Raw genomic sequence first — 22,209 nt, 5'->3', positions numbered from 1 at the left:
CACTATTTGACGTTTTAGCGGTGCCATGTTATTTATGTGACCATGGCAACCAGTGAATTCGGCACCGCTCAAACGTCAAATTAGTGAACACGTGCATCGGTCCATAGTTGCGGTAAAGTGTTCCTATAGTAGAGGATCCCATAAGAAAACAACGGATACCGTAACTATAGGAACACAAATTAAAAATATACCGCAACTAAAGGAACAGTGTACCAATGGATCGATGCACGAGTTCACTAATTTGACGTTTGAGCGGTGCCGAATTCACTGGTTTCCATGGCCACATAAATAACACGGCATCGCTAAAACGTCAAATAATGAACTCATGCATTGGTCCATAGTGGAGGACCGTTTTTCAGGCGGAAATATTTTCTCTTATATTTGGAGTGCGATCAGCACTTTAACAACATGCAATGGGTAAAGTCATATACTTCTGTTCCGGCTTCAACTAAGTTAAGGTCGACATTGAGGAACTAAATTCAGTTAACTCTGCAAACCTTGTATGGGTGTCCGGTCATTCTTCCATAGCTGGAAATTAATTGGTTGATAAGTTAATTTGCAATGGAGCTTTGCATGACTTCATTGGCCCTGAGCCAGTTATTTCAATTTTCAAGCTTCAGATAAATTCTTCGGCGGCAACTCAGTTTAACCCTCCTATACCCAAAGTTTTATTTTCTATCTAAATAAATGACATTCGTTATCTAAAATCATTCTAAACACGTTTTGGGAAATAATTTATTTTTCTTGACGAATTTATGAATTTTGGTTTTTGATTTTTATTATTTTTATTTTTGAACATCCCTATTCTTTTGATTTTTTCTTAAAACCTCTTCTGGTTACTGATTTTTAGCAATAATAAAAGCTACAATACTTTTGAAAATATGATTTTTTTTTCTGGAACATGTTTTATTTTCCAAGCAACTAACGAAAAAAAAACAAATTTGAAATCATTTTAATACCACCAGACTCTTCTTCTGTGATAGGTTGATCGTAGAAAAATATATATGGTACGATTTATTGTATCACACATTAAATGAACTCCAGGCATTTGTAGGTTATAAAAAAAACATAAAGATCTTTCCTTATGGGGATCTGCACAACAATCTTCCTGTCTCTTTCCCTCTACCTTGAAATTTGTAAACAACAAGGCCAGTAAAAGTCAAAATCCCATACAAAATCGAAACAGTGCAGAGGCCTATACGCGTGTTATGGTCCAAAGCTTATGCAAAAAATAAAATCATTTTAATTTCCGAGCTACGAAAAAATTTACTAAGTTTCAAAGTTACAAAACCCCGTCTAAAGGCGGGATAGGGTATTAGAGGGTTAAGCAAAACTGGATTAGATTGGAGTTGTGTCGTCAAACAAAATTATATATTACTGAGCCATCTCCAAGTGTAGCAAAGTATTAAACAAATCGTTCAAAGAAGAATTGCAGTCTTCTGGTCAGAGCGGCGTTGGTTGGCCACTGCCGACTTAGCTATCACATAGTTTTGGTGGTACGAAGCTAAATCTTCTCATTTCGTTATGCGATTTTCTCTCTTCAAGTAGGTTGGGTAGATGATGAAATAGACTTCAATATGGCGATGGCACAAATTTTCCAATCGGAGCCGGACTACTAAAACCTGGATTAATTCAAATTTATATTTTCCATATAAAGCATTATCCGCCCTAATGCTTAGATATGCTCATGCTCTATGGGGCATCAATGCACACTGGTCCAGGAAACTAATTTAGGCGGACATGAGGTTTTCGTCAAGATTTATTGATTTTAGAGCCATAGTTTATTTAGAGAATATGTTCAGAATTTTCAGTACTACAAAATGTATGGAACAAAAATTTTTTTACGGTGATCGCAAGAGTGACGTATACGCCAACTTTTTTATTTTAACGAATCGTAAGTTGGTATGTTCAGCAAAGTTGTAGCAAATGATCATAGAAACAACTTTGCCGAACAAACTTTTTCTCGGTTTTGCTTCAGAGCCGAGATAATTAAGTATTTTTAATAAAAAATCGTTTTTTGCTCTTAAGTGTTTTATTTTTTAGTTTTATTGGCCTACTATGTTCTACAAAGTTTTTATACTTATCATTTGCTACAACTTTGCTGAACATACCAAAGTTGTATTTCTTATGGTTTTCATGTTATTTGAGTTTTTCATCTTAAAATTAGCTATTTTGTATGCCTTGTATCTCAACTATGAGCACCTCAAAAAAATATATCTTTCCACAAAATGATTTTGCAGTCTTTTAAGTACCTGTGAGCAAAATTTGGAGAAGATGATATTTTTCTATCTCGTTTAAAATCGATTTTACTAATAGACGATATGAGATAAATCCATATTTATTGAATATTCATACATGTTCAACTCACAAAAGTCATGGCTACCTTAGCATATCAAACAAAAGGTAACACGTGTATTTATATAGAAATATAGAGTACATCGTCTTTCAGTTATTTTCGATTAACTTGGAAGCTTCTGCAAGAAATTCATCGTATTTTCCTCTACCAGTATTTGATCTATTCCTAAGCACGATCACCGGGTTGGAAGTCAACATAAGCCGTATAAAATACATATACAAAATTTACAGTCCGATTGGATTCTGTGGCATGATTTTCCCAGAATCTTCTGATGGATTTATTCCGCATTTTTTATGCTTCTTCGACGGCATGCCGGACAACATCACTCTATGCGAAAGTAGTTTTTGCACCGTTGGAGAGAGTACATACCAATCGTAGAACTGGCGATACTAACAGTACGTTTCTGACAAAAACTGTTCAAATGCCTCCTCGTTAATCTTCCGATTAAAGTTGACTACTTTTAAAATGATTGAGATCTGTGAAAAGAAGTTATTACAAGTGTGGAAACGCTAACAAAAGTGCGCAATTGAATCAAATCGAGTAGGTGTCTTCGGGAGACTTATTCTTCGTAAATCGAAGAATAAGTGTTCTGCAGACACCAACAGGATTCAATGCAATCCCTCACTTTTATTCACACTTTCGGACTGATGAGGCCGCACTTCGCAGTCCAGTAGTGAAAGAAATACACAATATCTACTTCCCGTTAAAAGCAGCATGCCGTGTTACGACCATTTGAGTTCCTACCAACTGGAAGAGGTTCGTACAGTCTCAGCCCTAACCTTCCTTTGAGGGCTTTTCGTGGCGATCCTTTAGAATGCTGTTACACTTACTGATACGTCTACAACTATTGCACGGAAGTGGTGTTATCCGGCATGCCGCGTTACCAAAGAAAAACATGAAACGTGGAATCCATCAGAAGATTCTGGGAAAATCATGCCACAGAATTCAATCGGACTGTAAATTTTGTATATGTATTTTATACGGCTTATGTTGACTTTCAACCCGTTGATCTTGCTTAGGAATAGATTAAATACTGGTAGAGGAAAAGACGATGAATTTCTTGCAGAAGCTTTCAAGTTAATCGAAAACAACTGAAAAACGATGTACTTTATATTTCTATATAAATACACGTGTTACCTTTGGTTTGATATGCTTAGGTAGCCATGACTTTTGTGAGTTGAACATGTAGGAATATTCAATAAATATGGATTTATCTCATATCGTCTATTAGTAAAATCGATTTTAAACGAGATAGAAAAATATCATCTTCTCCAAATTTTGCTCACAGGTACTTAAGAGACTGCAAAATCATTTGGTGGAAAGATATATTTTTTTGAGGTGCTCATAGTTGAGATACAAGGCATACAAAATAGCTAATTTTAAGATGAAAAACTCAAATAACATGAAAACCATAAGAAATACAACTTTGGTATGTTCAGCAAAGTTGTAGCAAATGATAAGTATAAAAACTTTGTAGAACATAGTAGGCCAATAAAACTAAAATATAAAACACTTAAGAGCAAAAAACGATTTTTTATTAAAAATACTTAATTATCTCGGCTCTGAAGCAAAACCGAGAAAAAGTTTGTTCGGCAAAGTTGTTTCTATGATCATTTGCTACAACTTTGCTGAACATACCAACTTACGATTCGTTAAAATAAAAAAGTTGGCGTATACGTCACTCTTGCGATCACCGTAAAAAATTTTTTGTTCCGTACATTTTGTAGTACTGAAAATTCTGAACATATTCTCAGAATAAACTATGGCTCTAAAATCAATGAATCTTGACGAAAACCTCATGTCCGCCTAAATTAGCTTCCTGGACCAGTGTGCAATGTGATTACATGATTAAGACAGCCCAACCAGTTACCGATAGGTGTCATAATTCAACGCAGTTAAGGTCAGAAATCCATGCATTTTATAAAATATTTCATAAATTGGAAATTACCGTGCTGTCCCAAATTGTCGAACGCTTCGAAAACCGGCCTTTTCAAAAGTCTTTTTGGACTAAATCCAATTTTTTTTCGCTTAGGATAGGGGTGATCGGGGCAATCTGGGCCGCCTAAAACGTCATGGAATGCATAGAAAAACAGCAAAAAATATGGTTTAAATGCAAGTGACTTGTACTATAAAATGTTATCTTCCATATTACATCGATAAATAATGTTTTTTTTTATTTTATTTTATTTTATTGATGTATTGGGTCAGGGGCCAAGTCTCCAGCATAAGTTTGAAAACTCACACCGTCCATAATACACCGGGGGGTTTTGGAGTTTAGGAAGTAGGCAACGCAACATCTTTGACCAGAAGGTTCTTTAAGTTTTGCTTCTACTCTTGACTTCCAATACACGTATGAATGATGCAAGGCCAAAAGAACACGAATCAGTCATACATATAGCGGTAGTGAAGTGTTTTGCCTAAGGATATGGGAAAGGAGAGATTTTGGGTGGTGTTTTGTAAATAGCTCTGTGGAACAAGTTTGTTATTAGTAAAAAATTTAGTTAATCTGATTCACCTTGCAATCAGTAATAAGAATATTTACAAAAAACATGATACTTAACTTTTCTCGGCCAATACGCTGCCATGTCTTTCCTCTCCAATGGATTTTTCCTCGTTGTAATGGCGGATTAGATATGAAAACAAAGATAAAGAGAGAAGAAATGTTAGTGATTGTTACATGCTTTATTGCTGTATTGGCCTACAAAGAAATCATAGAAAATTCGCTCTTTGGATTCCCATGATAACAATCCCCATGCAGCTTACGAGAAACTCCATGGCAATGATCACTGTACGCCATGTGCGGCATTCAGGACATCTCAACAATACTGAGGACGAACAACAAAAAATGAATCCAAAAGAGCGAAAACTCAATGTTTCAGTGTAGGACAATTCAGCTTTAATGCATGTGAGAAGTTCTTGGTGATATTCTCACAACGGCCATTCAGAATGGTTCGACGGATGTAGATAAAAGATCATTATGATAAAATTAACGCGACGACATGTTAGTGAACTTAGAACGATTATTGTATTTTCAACTGTTAATTTCGATAGTTAAACTTAGGGTCGGTTATTGTATATAACTTTTAAGATAAGCAGGAGTAAAGCACGAACGCGAAGTAATGACCTTCCATCCCATCTTCAAGTGCTCCCCACAAGCACAACACTTCATTCTGGCACTTTAGAACGTCCATGTTGTAACTTGTTCACACAAGAAATCTGCCTCGACCGAGTTGGCAGAACGCGCCCATACCCCTTTCTGAACCAAAGGACAGGGCATATTACATCGATAAATCATGTTAACATCAATTTGCAAATTATTTCAGGAACTTTTTGGAAAACCATGTTTTTCTACGTGGTCACCAACCATATGGGGCATTATGAGCCACCTCATGCAATCGAATGATTTTTATTTGAAACAGTATAGAGAAGAGTTAGTGGTGAAGAGTACATTATTGGAAAGGAAATTGTATTAGCTTTGCTTGAAATTATTGATTCTAGCGGCTTATTTTTAAAGATACATAATACATAGTAAACAGACCATGTTGTACTAGTACTAAATTGCGCTACTTGGTTCAACGTATTTTCTAGCAAAGTGTTCCACTTGTAATGGTGCATAAAGATGACTATGCAGTAAAAAAAATAATCTGGTATATTTAGGCAATGCATTTTTATGTTCAAAACATCGTTTGTTTTGGTCAAATCTAAGTGGCTCATTTTGCCCCGCCCCTTCATCTTGATATATTATATATTGTTTTTCAATCATTTTGTTTACGAACAAATATAATTTCGCTCACGAACTGTTCATTATGATCAGAAGTTTCAACGGATTGGTAAAATTTTCCAGAATTATATATATAATTGTCTTATAGGCTTAATTAAAAACTGCCAAAATTATAAGCTTTTCATGACGAAGGACAAATTTGTACATTTTTGTAAATATCTTGAGTGTTCAAACAAATATTCTTACGGTTTTCATTGTGGTGGCTTTTTGAGGCATCCTTTAGCAGATCATAATGACACTAGACATTTTTTTTTTTTTTTTTTTTTTTTTAAATGTGTATTTTCCAATAATCGTTACAAAACTTAAAACTTAAAATACAAAAGCGTGTGTTCCGAAAACTTTTTTAAAGAAATACCTCTGATTCCACCTTTGATTCCTTAACATGTGTTGAAAAACGTATAACGAAGCGTTTTTATAGTGCTTTGTTGTATATGCGATTCCTTCTACTATTAGCCAAAGAGCTGCTTTTAGGTCTTTCCTACCTTCTCCTGTATTGATTCCTATAATCTCAGTAGCACTGCTAAAGTTAACTTTTATCTGTTTCCTCACTACTTTTTCAATCCAATTCCAAATTTTTCTAGAATATATACACTCTTTCATCCTATGTATATTAGTATCAAGTTTACTACACATTATACATTTGTTTTCTGACTGACCTCTTATTTTATATTTGCACAATTTTTCATTATTTGGAAAAATGTCATTCAAAATTATATACAACACTGATTTAGCTTCTGAACTAAAAAAATTCTTACTAAAATTTTCCCAGACATTTTGCCAATCATAATTTGGAAATTTCAACTGAATTTTTGGGACATGTTCTTGTTTTGCTATTAAAGAATCGTATATTAATGAAACCGTATTTAAATAGTCTATGGCTGTATATTGCATGGCGATATTAATCCAATCGTGAGTATCTCGAGACAATTTTCGAGTGTATAGACAATTTAAAAGGAAATGATCATTTTCTCTAATAGAACTACTAATACCGTACAAAACTTGTTTAATAAATAAGGCTTTCAACTTCTCTTCTACGCAAATTAGTGCCATACCACCTTTCTCGAATGCCAAGTACAATTGTCTAGCATCCACCTTGAAAATCTGAGAGCCCCAAAAATAACGAATGACAAGTTTTCTTAATTCCTCTATATGGTCTTTATCCGGTGGTAAAAGTTGGCCAACATACCAAAGTTTACTCAAAATATACGAGTTGATTATCCAAGATTTTTGAACAAAATTCAGATTTCTAACTCCTAAAGCACCCAGTGCACATTTGCAACTATTGATCAACCGACTGTAATTAACTTTAGTAAATTCTATCCAATTTTGCGTAAAAGTTACTCCTAAAATTTTTAATTGCTTTTCTTCCTTTATCTTCTGTGGACCTAATGCAATATTATTAATTCTCGTAAAAGCTGATTTCTGAAGATTCAATCGGATTCCAAACTTTCTTTTATAATCATCAGCTATGCTCAATACAGTATCAAATTCTGAATCTGAACGGATGATAATCGTAACATCATCCGCATAAGCAAGAATTTTAATGAAATTTCCGTCAATTAAAATTCCTGTCACTGATTGATAAACTTTTCTTATAAACGGCTCCAGATACAGAACAAATAATGTCATAGATAGCGGGCAACCTTGCCGAACAGATTTTTCAATTTTGAACTTATTTGTCAAGTGGCCATTGAACAGCACACTTGAAGAGGCATGACGGTATAAATTCTTCAAACAATCTATCAAACGAAACGGGAAATTGTATCCTTCTAAAACTTGCCATAATCTACCATGGTGAACATTGTCGAAAGCTTTTTCCATGTCCAAACTAAAAATTGCAGCTTTAAATCTCTTCGATCCATTCCCTTTCGCTATCATAGTTCTTAACTGATCGAGATTTTCTATGCAGGATTTGCTGGCAACGCATGCTGTTTGTCCTTCACCTACTACTTTTCCTATCACCTGCTGTATGCGACTAGCAATGATTTTTGCGAAAATTTTGTAATCGCAATTGAGAAGGCTAATAGGTCGAAAGCCTGAGATGTTTTTTGAACAACCCGATTTTGGTATTAATGTTATATATCCTTCAAAAAATTCGGAAGGAGGAATAACATCGCCATGCAATAATCCATTGAAAAGTTTCAACATATCATTTTTTAACAAATCGAAGTGTTTTGCATAGAACTCATAACTTATACCGTCTGGACCAGGTGTCTTTTTCTTTGTACAGCTAAAAACCACATGTTTCAGCTCATCTTCACCGATTTCACGTATCAAGCCCTCAGCATCATTATCTCCTAACTTCTTGGTTACGTATTCGAGCATGTCACAGCGGTCTTCAGTTTCATCGTCAGTTTGTCTAGCAAAATTACCGGAAAAATGTTCAAAAATGTATCTTTTCAATTCGTTCGTTCCTCTAATAGTGTTACTTCCATCATGTAGTTCTACAATCGTTCTGCTTTTCGAGCTTTTGTGTCTGGCTATAATCTGATAAATATTAACTTTTTCGTCTTTCATGATACTATTCGCGGATAATTTTGTTTCCATGTTTTTCAATTTTTCGTTTTCAATTTTGAATATCAAAGCTTTTGTAAAATTCATTTCAGTACTAACGTCTTCATTTTCATTTTGTAAATTCGAAAGCTCTACTAACGTCTTATACAGCTCAGATTTTCTTTCGGTCATACTACGGTTGAATTCTATACTTTTACTTTTGTAAAACTGTTTGACTTTTGATTTGAAATGGCTTGTCCACCAGGAGTAGAAATTATTACGATAAGCTATTCTATTTTGCAACGACTCATATTCGAAGCAGAATTCATTTTCTATAAAATCATCGTCTATGAAAGCAGTATTAATTTTCCAATATCCCTTTCCGTAATGACATTAAAACACTGTTTTTGAGGTCAAAACCGGGGTGGCTCATATTGCCCGTATGTTCATATTGCCCCCATTGCCCCTACATGATAATAATGCAAAAATTGACGAAATAATATGTTTTTGAGGCCGGTTTCCGGCATTGAAGGCGTACGGGCAATTCGATTTAATACGGTTTAGGTAACAATAGGTTTCAACAAAACTCTATTGCATGACCACTATACTGTCCATATTCGCATAACAGTACCAAGTTTATAGGAAATCTCATAGAACACGGGACTGTTATGCGAATATGGACAGTATATGCAGGTAGCACAACAGGTATAAGTCGAAATTTTCTTCGAATTCGTAAACTTGTGGACAAAATGCGCGTAATTAGGTGATGCGTTGAATTAGGACACTTTACGGTAAGTGTGCGTCATCATAGAATTTTCCTCGCTGCTTTAAGACAGCCAAAACTTATAAAATCTAAAGCATATGAGCTGCCTACAACTATTATATATCTATTACTTACATTCTTCATCTGCGTAGTCGTCTCTCCGTACTGCGGAATAAAGCCGTCACCACATCTGCTTCGAGCGACCCGTCGCTCTCTCAGCACCTCAATCAGCCGGTTGATATCCTGACACTTCACCACAGCATCGTAGATGCTTCGTGGGATTGGCGCCAGCAAACTGTCCATCAGCAATTCCGGTTTCTCCACCTGAATCAGCGGACTCTTCAGATGATTCGCAATGGACGGCATGATCTTACACTGCACATCCAGCGCGTTCAACACTCTGGCCGACGTAGAAATCAACCCCACAATTTCGTGTCGGATCCAAAGATTCGGATGGTTTAGATAACATGCGCACTCGGCTATGAACTCGATGATGCCCGATTTCTGAATCAGACCAAGTTCAATCAACGAAGTGGTCGCCCGGATCGCTTTGGCTATGACGAACTCTTCCGGATCGGTTAAACCTTGCTGCAGCAGAGGAATTAGCATTGGAGAACAATGCCAACCAACAAAGGCGGCCACTCCAATGATGCAGTCGAAGAATGATCCCCGTAGACTCTTGTCCTCCTTGTCGTTGAGGAACGTTATCATGTGTGACAGGATGACGTCGTTCGCTTTTTGCCTACCGAAGAATACGCAAAGTTTAGTGATACCTGACTCCATTAGCATTTGCTTAACGATGGGCTGGGAGTCGGTGAGCAACGACAGTACCGATTGGTGAAGCATTTCATGCAGAGCACTGAGCTCCGTTTCATAGTGCGGCGCCGGATGGTTCTCGGAACTGCAACTGAACTGGGACTGTTCAAGGAACCCTACGGCCGTCTCTGCAAGAGACGCAATGTTCTTGGCGTAAGCTACGCGAACCATGGTGGAGTAGTCGGTTGCCAGAGGAGCGATGGCCGGTAGAATATAGTCGGGGAAAACGTTGGCATCGCTCCGCGAAAGGTTCTTTACCATGCTGAGGCAAACGGTCAGTGTGTCTAGAGCGCTGACGCGAACTCGAGGAGAGGCATCCTGGGCCAGGTGAAGGATATACGGTAGGATACGATCCAGAATGGTTTCGGATGTTGTGTTCTCTGCAAGCTTTTGCAGTATTTCCAGAGTTGCGAGTTTAGATTCGCAAAATTTTAGACCTGCAGAAAAAAAAAACAAATTTGTATGAATAAAAGCGGTTAACAACTACTTGTAGTATCTACTAAAACAAAGTCCAACGATTTAACTACACTGTTGATAAGAAATAAAAATCATTCGGGGGGTTTTTACTATCGTTTTGCTATAAATTGTTGCAAAATATTTTTTGACATGAAGTTCAGGAGCTATTAATCTAAGTACCATTGAATTGCAGCTCTAGAGCTATTTTGTGTAAAAAAGTTTAGATTTAACGTAGACGTATTGTACCTAAAAGTAGCACTACCGAGAGAAATTTGTGTGACTTGTGTTTCGCCTACGTCGCGACGTGAAGCTAGTGCTACTATAGGAATAGCCATTATAAATAGTGCTACTTGTCGCGACCGTCATCTGAAGAATCCATCGTTTACTGCACACGACCGCTGCGAATTGATACGCAACGACGGATGGGCGCTCAATTCAAATCTCGGCCCGGTTTGCGGTGAATCCAATAGCAGCGAGTAGAGCGTTTTCCTTTCTTTCTGAAACGGACGCAGAACGCGCAACAACTTGAGCAGCCGAGGAGGAACAGCAATAATAGCAGCGAGGTCTTGAGAGTCTACTCGCTATTATTGGATTCACCGCAAACCGGGCCGAGGCTCGAAATGAGCGCCCATCCGTCGTTGCGTATCAATTCGCAGCGGCCGTGTGCAGTAAACTATGGATTCTTCAGATGATGGTCGCGACACTACTATAGACACATCTTCTTCTTCTTCTTCTTCTTTTTGGTATTACGTACTCACTGAGGCAGAGCCTGCTTCTCAGCTTAGTGTTCTTATGAGAACTTCAGCACTTCCACAATTATTTTCGCATTCCCAGGGAAGTCAAGGAAATTTCCATTACGAAAAGATCCTGGACCGACTTGAATCGAACCCAGACACCTTCAGCATGGCTTATATATGAAAAAAGGAACTAAAAATCTATCGATTTTGCTAGAATTACATTTACAATATTTTCAAGAATTCAAGAAGTGATTGCTCCAGAGATGTCTCTATTGGTTTCTTAGGACTTCTTTCGAAATTGTCGTAGGATTTCTTTAAGATTTTAACCAGGAATTGCAAATATTCCTCCTAAGTAGTCTTAGAAATTCCCCAGAAACTTTTTAAGTTTCCCAAAAAAGTTCTCAATTAACTCTTTTTAATGTATACGAATCCTCTGAGCAGAATTTCAATAAAGAAACAAATGTACTTCAATCTACTTTTTTGTTTCTCTATTCTAAATTAATTTATTTAGGAAGTTTCTACAAGCTCTCTAGGGAAGAATATTTTTTTAGAAATTATAGAAAATGTTTGCTATTTTTTTATTTTATTTTATTGATGTACAAGGGGGTCAGGGGCCAAGTCTCCAGCATAAGTTTGAAAACTCATACCGTCCATAATACACCGGGGGATTTGGAGTTTTGGAAGTAGGCAACGCAACATCTTTGACCAGAAGGTTCTTCAAGTTTTGCTTTTACTCTAGACTTCCCCTACACGTATGAATGATGCAAGGTTTTTGTAGGATATGTGAAAGGAGGGATTTTGTGTGGTGTTTTGTAAATCGCTCTGTGGAACAAATTTGTTATAAGTTAAATAATAAGTTCATTTGATTTACCTTTCAATTAGTATTCAATGATTCCTTTACGCTGCCATGATAAGAGATGCCTTTCCTCTTCGATGAATTATTCCTCGAAGTGGGTTAGATATGAAAACAAGGATAAAGAGAGAAGGAATGTTAGTGATTGTTACATGCTTTATGGCAGTATTGGCCTACATTGAAGTCATACAAAATTCGCTCTTCGGATTCCCACGATAACAATCCTTGAAACTAATGGTAAACAACAAAAAATGAATCCAATAGAACGAGAACCTTGATGTTTCAATGTATGACAATACAGCTTTATTGCATGTGAGAAGTTCTTGGTGATATTCTCACAACGGCCATACAGAATGGTTCGACGGATGTAGATAAAAGATCATTATGATAAAATTAACGCGACAACATGTTAGTAAGCTGAAAACGATTATTGTATTTGCAACTGTTAATTTAAATAGTTAAGCTAAGGGTCGGTTATTGTATATAACTTTATAGATAAGCAGAAGTAAAGCACGAACGCGAATCCATCCCATCTTCAAATGCTCCCCACAAGCACAACACTTCATTCTGGAACTTTAGAACGTCCATGTTGTAACTTGTCCACACAAGAAATCTGCCTCGACCGAGTTGGCAGAACGCGCCCATATCCCTTTCTAAACCAAAGGACAGGGAACTAATACCATGATACCTTAACTACAAATACAAAAGCTACTTCTATGTGATTTCCACTACTACGCTCACGATAATTATGTTATGATCGTTAGAATAAAAACAATAGAGGTTACTACTACATAACAGAAATACTACCCAAAGAACGCTAATGTCGCCAGTGTTGGTGTGATAAATGCAAAGTAGTGCAAAAATGCTTAGAGAATTAAATAAGTTTTAAATTACAGCATTTTGTTCAACAATATTATATTATATTATAAAAGACATTTAAAAATGAATCATTTCAGTAACAACAGCGTCATCAGTTTTCTAATTATTATAAATATATCAGCAACACTACTAAACTATCTCTAATACCGCTACAACCTACCTTACTAGATAACGCAATACCGTAAAATACCGCAATTCAGAACATTTTGGAATATTTCTCAAAAATCGTAAATTATTGTTAATGATAATTTCAATTGGAATTATGATGCATTACCATCATATACAAATAGCGGTATGAGCAAATTTCAAAATCTGTTCTCGAAACAAATGTAGTGTGATTATGTTTAATAAGGATGATATTACCTTCGTTCTTGTTATTAGTGCTAGTAATGTTACATTTGAATACTTCAAAATTAAAAAGTATGTATCTTTATTTAATCAAAATATAATAAAAAGTATGTATATATTAGTTCACACTAATTTGAACAAAAAAAAACATTGGAACTAGAAAAATTTGGAGAAAATTCATCCATTTATACGCATAAGTTATACAGGTAAACGGGGTCCTCTTCTGTAGCTGCTATGCGTCTCCGAGTTGGTCGACCGAGCGGTTCACGCACATGCTGGACTGTATGACGACCGTGCTGACAGGTCGAAAGCCAGTAGTAATAGCGGGTGACTTCAATGCCTGGGCCGTGGAATGGGGAAGCCGTATCACGAACCAGCGGGGTCAAATCCTGCTAGAGGCACTGGCCGTTCTAGATGTCGATCTGGCTAATGTTGGTACCAACAGTACCTTTAGCCGAAACAGAGCGGAGTCGATCATCGATGTTACTTTTTGTAGTCCTGGCCTAACGAGTAGTTCGAACTGGAGGGTAGACAATGCCTACACTCACAGCGACCACCTGGCGGTTCGCTACAGTATTGACTACAACAACAGCAGGCAGCGAGTAGAGGAAGCGGCTAGGTCAAGGCCAAGCCCTCGTAGGTGGAAGTCATCGTACTTCAATGACGAAGTATTTAGAGAGGCGCTCCGCCGTGACCGTAGCCTACTCGGCTTAAGCGGTGACGAACTGGTAGCGGTGCTCGCGTGCATGTGATTATTAGTGGATGAGCTCCAGGAAACTGGAATTGGCTCACCACAAAACTCAGGCGCTTGTTGACAACAACCGAAAGTCGGTGCAGCAAGCAATGATCAGTGTAGGCGACTGCACGATCACTTCGAAGCGCTCCGTCAAACACTTGGGGGTGATGATCGACGATAAGCTTATCTTCGGTAGCCACGTTGATTATGCCTGCAAGAGAGCCTCCACAGCTATTGTGGCACTGTTCCGGATGAATAGCTCTGAGGTGTACGCCAGTAAGCATAAGCTTCGGCCAGTGTCGCCTCGTCCATACTGAAATATGGTGGCCAGGCTTGGGGCAATGCTTTGAGTACCGATAGCTACCGTAGCAAGCTGGAGAGTACATATAGGCTAATATGCCTGAGGGTTGCGAGCGCGTACGGTACCGTGTCACACGATGCACTCTGCGTCATCACCGGTATGGTGCCTATTGGTATCCTTATCATGGAAGACATAGAGTGCTTCGAAAGGCGCGGCATAAGAGGCATACGCAGAACTGCCAGACTGGCCTCTATGGTCAAATGGCAGCGTGCGTGGGACAGTTCCACGAAGGGAGTGTGGACTCACAGGTTGATTCCGAGGCGCCATGGGGAACTAACATTCCACATGACACAGGTCCTTTCGGGCCATGGTTGCGTTAGACAGTATCTACACCGTTTCGGTCATGCGGGTTCTCCCGAATGTCCAGTTTGTGCAGGTTTAGAGGAAACGGCGGAACACGTTTTGTTCGTGTGCCCGCGTTTCCGCACAATACGTGACCGCATGTTTGCCACATGCGGTGGGGACACGACTCCGGACAATCTGGTTCAGAGGATGTGTAAAGACGAGTTTGGCTGGAATGCCGTTTCATCGGCTATCACCCACATCGTCTTGGAACTACAAAGGAGGTGGCGAGTGGACTCGAGGAGTGGCTAGTGCAGACGCTAAACAACAGGTGGTCCAAGGGTTCGCAGTCGGCTACGTAGGTCATACCGGTGCCCTACGATCGAAATCGACCCTTACAGCGATTAAGTGACCGCGGGGAGAACATCCTGGTAGCGCTGCTGTCGTGGCGCCGGCCTACTGGGTTGGATACGAGCCTCTGGTTGTTCGGGGCAGGTAAAGGCCCCTTCGTCAGCAATCCCAGCTGGTGCTAGCTGATAGGGCCTGAGCCTTCAGTAGGTCAAATTGCGAAGCCCGCAGTATCAGTTCTCGATACCTGCGGTGCAGCTGGGCGCGGGCTTAGTGGTCGACCCTGCCCGCTTTCAGCGGACAACGGGAGGTGAGGGCCACCAGGGAAGCTGGCAATGCGCCAGCATGCTACCTTGGTGGACCCCCCTAAGCGTGTCATCGATGTTCGTTGCTGCATGGCTACGCAGCTAACCAGGAGGTTGCGATGTGCAATAGCCCCTCTCCGAAGCAATGCCTTCTTGGTGGTCCCGGAGAGACGAAGATTTTGGCGGCAATGGAAATGGTTTAGTGGGTCGGGGGTGTAGTCCTGTTTATTGCTTGCACGTAGTAAATGGTCCCCAACCCCACACTCCCGGACCTTGGTCCGGAGTCTGTTGAGCAGATTATCCTCCCATTGCTGAGAAGGAAAAAAAAAACACGTGTAAAGAGGAAACGCTCAGAAGCTGGCAGCAGGAATGGGATAACTCCACTAAGGGTAGATGGACCTATAGGCTAAAACCAAATGTGTCATATTGGTATAGTAGAAACCATGGGGAAGTGAACTTCCACCTGACGCAGTTTATGTCAGGACATGGTTGCTAAAGACAGTACCTGCATAGGTTCGGGAACTCAGAACCTCCTGCGTGCCCCAATTGTGCTGGTGTGGAGGAAACAGCGAAGCATGTCGTGTTCGATTGCCCCCGTTTCATTGTTGTGAGAGGTCGCATGCTCACTACATGCGGCGGGGACACGTCCCCCGACAATATAATAGAGAGAATGTGTGCGGATGCCTAGTGCTGGAATGCAGTAACTACGGCTGTCACTCACATTATGTTAGAATTGCAACGCCCATGGCGCGTCGACCAAGAGTTGGCTGCAGAGGATTAGCCCTGTCGAGGCTGGTCCCTTGTAACATTGTTTAAGTCGGCTAGGATAAGCAGTTTACCTAGGCTACTTCTGCTACACGAGTTGTGCTATATGCACTGGTCCCTCCCCGAAGAAATACAGAAATACCGAAGAAGGTGGTTCCGGGTAGAGAATATGATTATACTAGAGAAACGCGGAGAGGATTTTGACTTTGTTTATAAACAATATTTGCATTGACTATCAATAATTGAGGTCATTCAAACAATGTTTTAGTGTGCGTGTCATCCTATCAGTCGCCATCAGAAACCAAGCTTATCAATGACGTCACTTTCGTATCGCTTTTCACTAACACACATCCATAGTCTCTTTTGCGTAACATTCCATTGAGTCTCATTGAATTTGCTCGATTGGAACCACGTTTGACGGTTCAATTGGAACCTTTGGTTTCAGAATCCGCGCTTCTCTATATAAACAAATTCTCTGGTTCCGGGGAGATAAGGGTCTGAGTCCAAGGGTCATGTCGATGCACTGTTCACCACTTGAGCAATTCTAAAAATAAATCTAAAAGAATTGCTCATGTACAGTGCATAGGCTGGTTTTAGCGGGTCGTCGTTGGTGCGTCATCCCCGCATTCCCTGAGTTACCTTCTCAGGGGATCTGTTTGCAGATTTTCCCATTGTAAAAAAAAAAAAAAAAAAAAAAAATAGGATACCATTTTTCCCGTATAGCGTAAAACTAAACACAAAATAATATTTTTCAAAAATGATTCCAAACAAGGAAAGTGCTAATAGTGATTTTATAATAAAATTTATGGTGATGAAAATTTGAAAATGAAAGTGATTCTGATAGTTTTGTTAAAAATATAATAATAATGATGTGAACTCTACTAATTCAATAATGGCCATAATACATTGTGCAATCATTTCTCTGAATATAAACTTTATTGTCTAGTTCTTCAAACGTGCATGATAAAAGTGTTAATAATGACAGCGAGTGCAGAAGAATGGATCGAAGTGATTTTTTTACTGTAACTTTCTTGATCATAGTGCTAAATTGTAGTTTGAATAGTAATGACTCTACATCAACAAAAATAATGATACATTTAAATTGAATATCTTTTAATCACTTAGTAATGCTAACAGATGGTAAATGATAATAACAATGAATTTATATGAAAATGGTGTGATGTGAAAAGTGATATAATGGAAAGTATATCTGAAGTGTATTATGAAAGTTGATGAGGATAATCGGTGATATACGTGAGTGTCGAAAATAAAAGTGACGATAGTGAGATGGGTGAAATGGGGAATGAGGACCTTTTAGTAAAACTATTTCGTTCTTCACTTTAACCATTTCAGGCCTTATCATAGTTTGATAGTAGTCTGAACTACTAGACTGCAAAACTACGGCAAGGGCTGATTGCTGCTAGCGTACACAGTGACCATTTGAGCAGCATTGCTTAGGAACGTCTGTGTGATGAACGCAATAGAGGCTTATAAAAGCAAATGCTGGGAAGGAGTTTAGGGCAGATTAAGAGTGCCAGTACTACCCCTATCGCTACCGACAAAAAAAAGAGAATGAGTTTCCAGTATGTGATAAAAGTTTGCACTGAAAATTGAAGTACTGACGTGTTTGGAACATTTATCAAAATTTCTCCATAGTAATTTCCATATACACCTACTTTGTCCTTGGGCCACCTTTGAATCACCACCTAGAAAGCTGAAAATTTCACAGAACACTACTTTTATGGTAAGGATGGTAAGAAAGATATGGGAGAATGGATTTTCAAACTTTTTTTAAATTATGAACCGCCCTAGGCCCATACCCTATCGACCCTAAGGCGCCGTCCACAAATTACGTAACGCTCTAGGGGGAGGGGGGAGTAGGCTCAAGCGTTACGATTCACACAAAAATTTAAAAATTTTTATACAAAAAGTGTTACGGAGTGGGGGGGAGGGGATCAAAAATTTTCAATTTTAGCGTTACGTAATAAATAAACACCGCTAGCGCATGACGGCTCATCATAGTAGCATGTCCAAAAGAACTTGAAACTATTGAGAACCAGAGCTACAGGTCCAAAGCCCTGATAAAGGTGGATGGTTGTGATGGCTATGACCGTGGTCATCATGTAAAGAACAAGCGGACGATGCTGTATCGTGTCAGCATCGAGGAGGCAGCCCCTCTAGCACGATGTAGGTAGCGCAACCCTGGTTAAGTGGCCTATCGAAGACTCTTCAAAAACCAAGAAAGGCAAAAGTAGAGCAAACGGATTGATTTTACGGCAACAGACCCGGCAACGAATAAAGGACAACGATTGGAAAGTTGGATCTTGGAACGTGAGAACTTTGAATGAACCCGCGCGTGTTGGGCTCCTGGCTCGTGAACTGCGGATTGTCGGCGTGAACGTGGCAGCTATCCAGGAAATACGCTGGCCGAGAACCGGAGAACGCGAATTTCGAGCGGTGGACCCCATCGCCAACACTTCATTCAAGTACCACATCTACTACAGCGGTGGCGACAGAGCAGAACGTGGAGTTGGCTTCATAGTGATTGGGAAGCAGATGAAGCGAATTATTCGGTGGAAACCGGTAAGCGACCGAATCTGTGTGTTGAGAATGAGGGGCAAGTTCTTCAACTACAGCCTGATCAGCATATCTGCGCCAACGAACGATAAACCCGATGACATGAAGGATGAGTTCTATGAGAGCCTGGATAAGGCCTACGGAGAGTGCCCAAAACAAGACGTCAAGATAGTCATTGGCGACGCAAATGCGCAGATCGGGAAAGAAGATTTCTTCCGACCCGTTATTGGAACGGAAAGCCTTCATTCCGTTACCAATGATAATGGCCTGCGGCTAGTAACCTTCGCTGCTGCTAGAGGGATGGCAATCAGCAGTACCTACTTCGCACGAAAGAATATCCGCAAACACACCTGGCGACACCCGAGTGGCGATGCCTGCTCCCAAATAGACCACGTGCTGGTTGATGGGCGACATTTCTCAGATGTCATTGATGTCAGGACCTTCCGAGGCCCTAATATCGACTCGGATCATTATCTCGTTGTAGCTAAAATTCGGGCGCGGTTATCCAGCGTCACGAGTTCCGCAACACACAGAACGCTACGCTTCAATATACAACGCTTGTCGACTGATGGGGTAGCTGCGCAGTACCGTCAGAAACTAGACGAGAAGTTGGGAAGAGTCAACGTTGCTGGAGACGTCGACAGCCTGTGGGACCCTATCCACGAAGCTGTGACAACAACGGCGCGGGAAGTGATCGGCACTGGTCAACGACGAAGACGGAACGACTGGTTCGATGAAGAGTGCCAGAGGGTGACAGACATGAAGAATGTTGCCAGAAGCCGTATGCTTGTGGCCGGTACCCGACAGAACAGAGAGCGGTACAGGGCAGCGAGAGCCGAAGAAAAGCGAATCCACCGCAGAAAGAAAAGGCAGCACGAAGAAAGTGTGGTAGCTGACGCACAAGAAAGCATGAACCGAAATGATATGCGGAGATTTTATGCAACGGTCAATGGTGCGCGGCACAATACCGTACCAGTGCCCGCCAGGTGCAATGACCGAGAAGGGAATTTGCTGACCGATAAAACGGCGGTGGCTGCCAGGTGGAAGGAGCACTTTCAGCAATTGTTGAACGGTGAGAATGGAAACAGCGAGGAACAGGATGAACATAGATGATGACGATCAAGCTGTGGACCCACCGACCATAGGAGAGGTTAAAAAGGCTATCAGCGAGCTGAAGAACTGTAAGGCTGCTGGGAAGGACGAGATCCCGGTCGAGCTTCTCAAGCACGGAAGCGAGCAGCTTTACCAGTCGATCCATCGAGTACTTCTGAAGGTATGGGAGGACGAAGAATTGCCCACCGGCTGGTTGGATGGCCTCATCCGCCCTATCTACAAGAAAGGGCACAGACTGGAGTGTGCCAATTACAGAGGAATTACCCTGCTGAATTCGGCGTACAAAATTCTGTCGCGCATCCTGTTTAACAGACTGAGACCGCTCGAGGAGTCCTTCGTCGGCGAATACCAAGCTGGTTTTCGTGAGGGCCGTTCGACAACGGACCAGATGTTTAGCTTGCGAATGATCCTAGACAAATTCCGGGAGTATAACTTGCAGACTCACCATCTGTTTATTGATTTCAAGGCGGCGTACGACTCAGTGAAAAGAAATGAGCTTTGGCAGATAATGTCTGAAAATGGTTTTCCGGCGAAACTAATTAGGCTGATACGTGCTACGCTGGATGGTTCGAAATCAAGTGTTCGGATCGCAGACGAGGTGTCAACCTCGTTCGTGACGTTAGACGGATTGAAGCAGGGAGACGCACTTTCGAATTTACTGTTCAACATTGCACTTGAGGGTGCTATTAGGAGATCTGGCGTGCAAAGAAATGGCACTATTATCACAAGGTCGCACATGCTCCTTGGCTTTGTGGACGATATAGACCTGATTGGAATCGATCGCAGGTCAGTGGAAGAGGCCTTCGTGCCTCTGAAGAGGGAGACAGCGAGGATAGGCCTGACCATCAATTCCACCAAGACGAAGTACATGGTTGCAGGTAGAGATAGAGTCAGGCATGGTGGTGTAAGTGCTGAGGTAGTGTTTGATGGGAATGTGTTTGAAGTTGTTGAAGAATTTGTTTACCTTGGAACACTTGTGACATGTGACAACGACGTTTCCCGCGAAGTGAAAAGACGTGTTGCGGCTGCGAATAGGGCCTTTTACGGACTACGTAACCAGCTTAGGTCCCGCAGCTTGCAAACCGAAACTAAATTCGCCCTGTATAAAACATTGATTCTTCCGGTGGCTCTCTACGGGCACGAAGCGTGGACGTTGAAAGAGTCAGACCGGAAAGCTCTCGGTGTTTTCGAGCGTAAAGTGCTGCGGACAATACTCGGTGGGAAACTCGAAAATGGTGTGTGGCGCAGACGCATGAATCACGAGTTGTATCAAGTGTACAAAGATGCGAATATTATCAATCGTGTAAAATACGGCAGACTTCAGTGGGCTGGTCACTTAGTGCGAATGTCGGAAGAAAGAATTGCGAAAATAATATTCAGCAGGGAACCAGGTAGAGGCCGGCGGCTTCGGGGAAGACCACGAATACGCTGGCTGTACGCAGTGGAAGAGGACCTGGCGACCCTAAACGTTCGGGGCAACTGGAGAAGTTTCGCCCAAGACCGACGAAGATGGAGCTCTACAATACGCCCGACAATGGCGTGATGCTACGCTGTAGCCATCAAGGTATCAAGGTAGGTAATAAATGGATGCCGCCTAAAGGCAAAGCGATACACTGACTCTTCGTAAAAATTAACTGTTAGCTGCTGGACATGCCGATAAAAATGATAAATTTAAGTTTTTAGTATTGATTTTACGTAAAAGTTTGGAACAACATTTTGATTCAAATGCCGATCATTGTGTTTATTATGTATCATATTCCAAACACCTTGATTCAAATTTCGAATCACACATAAATCACATTCAAATGAATAATTTCGCAATTCAAGTTATCTGAGCTAGTATTACTGACCTCAAACTAGAGAATCATTACATCCCTCAAAGTATAAAATATATTAAATATAAGCATCAAATTTTGATGATTATGAATGAAATTTGATGGCATATTTTATTGGAACATTTCAACCAAATCGTCATACGAAAACCGAGTGTTCGGAATATGAGATAAAACGGTAACTTTTTTACATGAAGAGGTGTGTAAGAACACACGTTTCTTACCGAGAATCTGGTATCGAATCCCATCCCCGAGATAACCACTTATGTTACTACGGTTAAAAATCTCGTTCATAAAAATAATAAAATACTTTAATAGGTACATTGATCTAATAACATTGGAGCTTCAAGAAAAAATAGCCAATTCAAAAATTTCTTTTGGAATTTTGTATCAAAATAGTTGGAAATA

The 22,209-nt window shown here is 40.2% G+C and overlaps 1 protein-coding gene across 1 annotated transcript in view; it reads right to left on the bottom strand.

Annotated features, from left to right (window-relative positions):
• LOC5576461 (phosphoinositide 3-kinase regulatory subunit 4) overlaps positions 1-22,209 on the bottom strand; it is a 28,069-nt gene that overhangs the window by 4,196 nt on the left and 1,664 nt on the right. The window contains exon 4 of the mRNA XM_001662604.2: positions 9,529-10,646. Within this exon, the coding sequence (XP_001662654.2) occupies positions 9,529-10,646 (1,118 nt within the window). The remainder of the gene's footprint in view (positions 1-9,528; positions 10,647-22,209) is intronic.

Source organism: Aedes aegypti, chromosome 1 (assembly GCF_002204515.2).
Source record: "Aedes aegypti strain LVP_AGWG chromosome 1, AaegL5.0 Primary Assembly, whole genome shotgun sequence".
In the NCBI taxonomy this organism is placed as follows: Eukaryota; Metazoa; Arthropoda; class Insecta; order Diptera; family Culicidae; genus Aedes; species Aedes aegypti.
The sequence above is the reverse complement of the archived record's forward strand: the minus strand, read 5'-3'. Positions and strand labels throughout refer to the sequence as shown.